This window comes from Hibiscus syriacus, unplaced genomic scaffold (assembly GCF_006381635.1).
Source record: "Hibiscus syriacus cultivar Baekdansim isolate YM2019G1 unplaced genomic scaffold, ASM638163v2 tig00003151_pilon, whole genome shotgun sequence".
NCBI lineage: Eukaryota > Viridiplantae > Streptophyta > Magnoliopsida > Malvales > Malvaceae > Hibiscus > Hibiscus syriacus.
This window is the reverse complement of record NW_024061964.1, coordinates 64,496-68,385: the sequence shown is the minus strand read 5'-3', so window position 1 is coordinate 68,385 and position 3,890 is coordinate 64,496. Positions and strand designations below refer to the sequence as shown.

Sequence of the window (3,890 nt, the reverse complement as noted above, 5' to 3'; positions counted from 1 at the left end):
GTAATTTTCTTTGGTTTGAAGTAGGGATGGGCATGGTTTGGGTTGGGTAAGATTTTTGGTCCACCCAACTCGACCCAAGAATGAGGAATTATCCACCCGAGATCCGACCTGATCTCGATCCTATATAAAACTTAAAAATCCGACTCAATCCGACCCGACCCGAAATAATAAAAATATTATTTTTATTCAATAAAAACAACGACATAATTGAAAAAATGTAGATGAGTATTATTTTAATTATTCCTAAATATATAAGGTAAAATTATATTTTTTGGGTCGGATCGGATATTTTTCATCCTAAACTCGAACCCGACCCGAACCTTATTTTTTTAAAAAACCCAATCAGATCGAGTCGGAACCCGTCGAGTTTGAGTCCCATGCTCATCCTAGTTTTAATTATTGTTTTGAACAGGGTGAACTTCTGCAACTATATGATATACGTGTTTTAATGTCCTTAACAAATCTGCAAAGTACAAGGGTCTATTTGGTTCCGTTCGGTTCAATTTTTCAATAAAACATGTATCATATAATATTAGGCAGTCTTTTTAAAAGTGAAATTGAATGGTATAAAAATCGAAATTTTCGATTTGATTTGTTTTAATTTTATAGTTTTAAACTATTCATCATTTTTCAAACTCAGCATAAAAAATGAACATAAAGTTCAAACACAAGTTTAAATTCATAAAAAATAATATTATTAGTTTTAGGAGTTTATTTAATTTAAGACTGTTTACAACATATTCAAAATGGATTTGATTTGAATCATTATTTCTTTTTTTAATTGGGTTTGATTTAAAACAAACGAATTTCGCATGAAAAAATTGAAATCGAACCGAATTGTAAAATGAGATATCTAAATCAAACTGAAACCAAACCACAAAATGAAAATTTTGAATTGAATTGAACCGAATAGTACAATTCAAATCGATTTTTCAATTTTCTCGATTTCCTTGACAATGGCTAAGTTTTAAATAACTCAAAAGTCAAGTGGCAAATTAGTAATCTAAGGCCCTTTATAAATCCATTTAAACATGGTTGGTCCCTCCTACATTAAAACCTTGATCCCCTTTATTCCATCTCAATGAAACCACCTTCTTCTACCTCAACCTCAATGAAGATCAAAACTCTAACTCACACCCTCATCTATGCTCAACTTTGCCGTCTCGTTCGAGTATTTTCCGAGGCAAAATCCATCATCGTTCAAATCTATAAAGAAAACAAGCCTATAAAATATCTCATTTCCAACTCCAAGGCCACAAAAAAGAAGCACAAGAAGCTCTTCTTTGGTTCATTCAGGCTACACTATAATTGGTGCTCTTCTCATGTTACACCAGTTCCCTCTCCGGTCCTAGAAGGGTGCACCGCACCACATTTGTACTATGATTCGACGTGGAGTTCGGTTATTCCCACGGAGCAATGCGACCGAGTCACCGTGGAATCACAGCTCTCAGGTTACCTGCAATGGCTAGAAGAGAAGAAGGTTAATTCGACCGGTGAAACGGATATGAATGAGATCGATAAGCTAGCCGAGATGTTCATTGCGGATTGCTATGAAAAGTTTAGGTTGGAGAAACAAGAATCTTACAGGAGATTCCAGGAAATGATGGCTAGAAGCGTATGACATATACCCTTGTTAAGGAAAATGCAGAAACTGTAGGGTTCTTTCTTTTTCTTTCTTTTCATCTCTTATTTTGTGTTTGGACGTGGAGGACTGAATTGTACATTATAGAATGTTGGGGAAATTTTGTGCAATTCTTCTCTTAAATTTGTGATGCTTTATTTTCCATTTGCAAGCTTATATTTAACTCAATCTTCCTTAACCCAGGTTAAGAACGGATATAAAATTATATGTTATAAAGATATTAAGAACGAATACAGAATTTTATGTTATGAGGGAGCATAGAAGAACCCACATTATTGACGTGAAGGGCAGCTGCCCCTAACTTTAATAGTCTAATTACACTTTAGGTGATTGAAAATTTTATAATTTTTTACAATAAAGTTTAAATTTTTCCCAAAATTTCTTGATATAATTATTTTTGAGATATTGTTAGTTTCAAAATTAATAAAATTAAGCCTTAATCCAAAATTTATCTGACTTATTTATTTGTAAGATATTTGAATTTTAAAATTAAAAGAATTAATCTTAAATCTTTTTATTTGAATATTTAATTATTTTGTAAGACCTTATTTATTTTAAAGTTAATCAACTGTCCCTCATAAATTAAATCTAACTTCATTCTTAAAAAATATTATAAAATTTCAGAAAAAAACATATTATTAATAATAAAAATCTGAATCAGATAAAAGAAGCTTAATGCAAATCCAATATGAATCATTTGTCAAAGTGATAAAGTTGTTACACTTGAACCAATGTGATTAAGCCAACATTTTGAATCTAATATGTATTTTGGCAATTTGTGGAGGGAACTTGAAGACTTTAATGCAATTATTTAAAGAGATTGCGGTCAGATTATCCAACACCTCCAATTATTATATTCATCTTTTCTCCTGGACACTGCACTACATTCATGTGAATGCTTTTATTCTACTTATGAAAACTACTTATAAGTTTTTTAAGTAGAGTAGGCTCAAATAAAATTTTTGAGTGGGTACCTTTAATAAAATAAATAATTAATTAAAGAAAATTTAGATTTTAAAGTGGATACATGATCACCTTGAATAAACTATAAATTCGCGTAAATAAAAATTAGGTATAGAAAATATAATTGAAATTATTATACCTAATTTTTAGGGAGTCATAACGATTTCAAGTATCTATGCTCCATTTTTTAAAAAATTATTCAATAAATCAGTATTATAGATATAGTGGAAAAAGATTTATGTATGTATTAATTGGTTTTATATTTGAATTTTAAATAGTGTTTTTAATTATTTTATAAAAAGATAGAGTAAAAAACATGCTTCTGATATTAATTATTATTATTTAAAATAATAATTTAAAATTTAATTATTTAAGGTTACACATTAATGGTACTATTAAAATTTGATTTTAAAAAGATAAAATGTGCGTATGTGTGTGCTTTTTTAAAGTAAAAAAAAATCTTTAAAGTTCTATTAATTTATATTTGAATATTAATAAAACTAATTAATAAATAATTATACATGTATGTGTATTAATTTAAAAACCAATTAAAATTAAATAATTTACAATAAAATTGTAATTTCACCCTAAAAGTGAAATTTGAGTTTAGATTGAAAATCACTTTTCCAACCATATTTTAAATCAAATTTTGGATGTTTAGAATTGCTTATGGGCCCAAATTGGCAACAATATCTAGAACAAGAGGTTAAAAGAGGTTAAAAGCTCTCAGTTGATATTTTCTCTCTCTCCTGAGTTGTGAGTTCAATACTCATAAGAAGTAAAATTCGCTTTTCCCTCCCTTAAGAATAGGGACGAAGCTATGTTGGGGTCTTGATCCTTGTAAAAAATTTATATATTCGATAGATTTTGGTCTAATAGTATTTTGGTTCATGTAAAAATAAGTATTCGACTAAAAAATAAAAAAAATTTATTAAATATTTAATCAAGTAGGGGCCAAACTAAAGAAGGATAATCTCATGTTCTTAATTTTTTATCTAATAATAATTTAGGTCATTACAAGTTTAAATATTACACAATTAGACATTTTCTTATGAATTTTGAGTTTAAATATATAATAAGTCATTGTATTTTTCTTAAAAAATTTAATATTTCGACTCCTACTAATATTTAATTTGCTTAAGTAGGAATTGTTCAAAAAATAATAAACACACACACACACATATAATATATATATATATATATATATATATATATATATATATATATATATATATATATATAGGAAATCTCATATGATCAAAGGCACATGGCCATGGCATGAAGC

General features: G+C 28.1%; 1 protein-coding gene across 1 annotated transcript; it reads left to right on the top strand.

Annotated features, from left to right (window-relative positions):
- The first annotated feature begins 1,081 nt into the window (after positions 1-1,081).
- Positions 1,082-1,621, top strand: LOC120175121. The gene has a single exon (XM_039181825.1). It carries the CDS (start codon positions 1,082-1,084, stop codon positions 1,619-1,621), a length of 540 nt encoding a protein of 179 aa, XP_039037756.1.
- Positions 1,622-3,890: the final 2,269 nt, after the last annotated feature.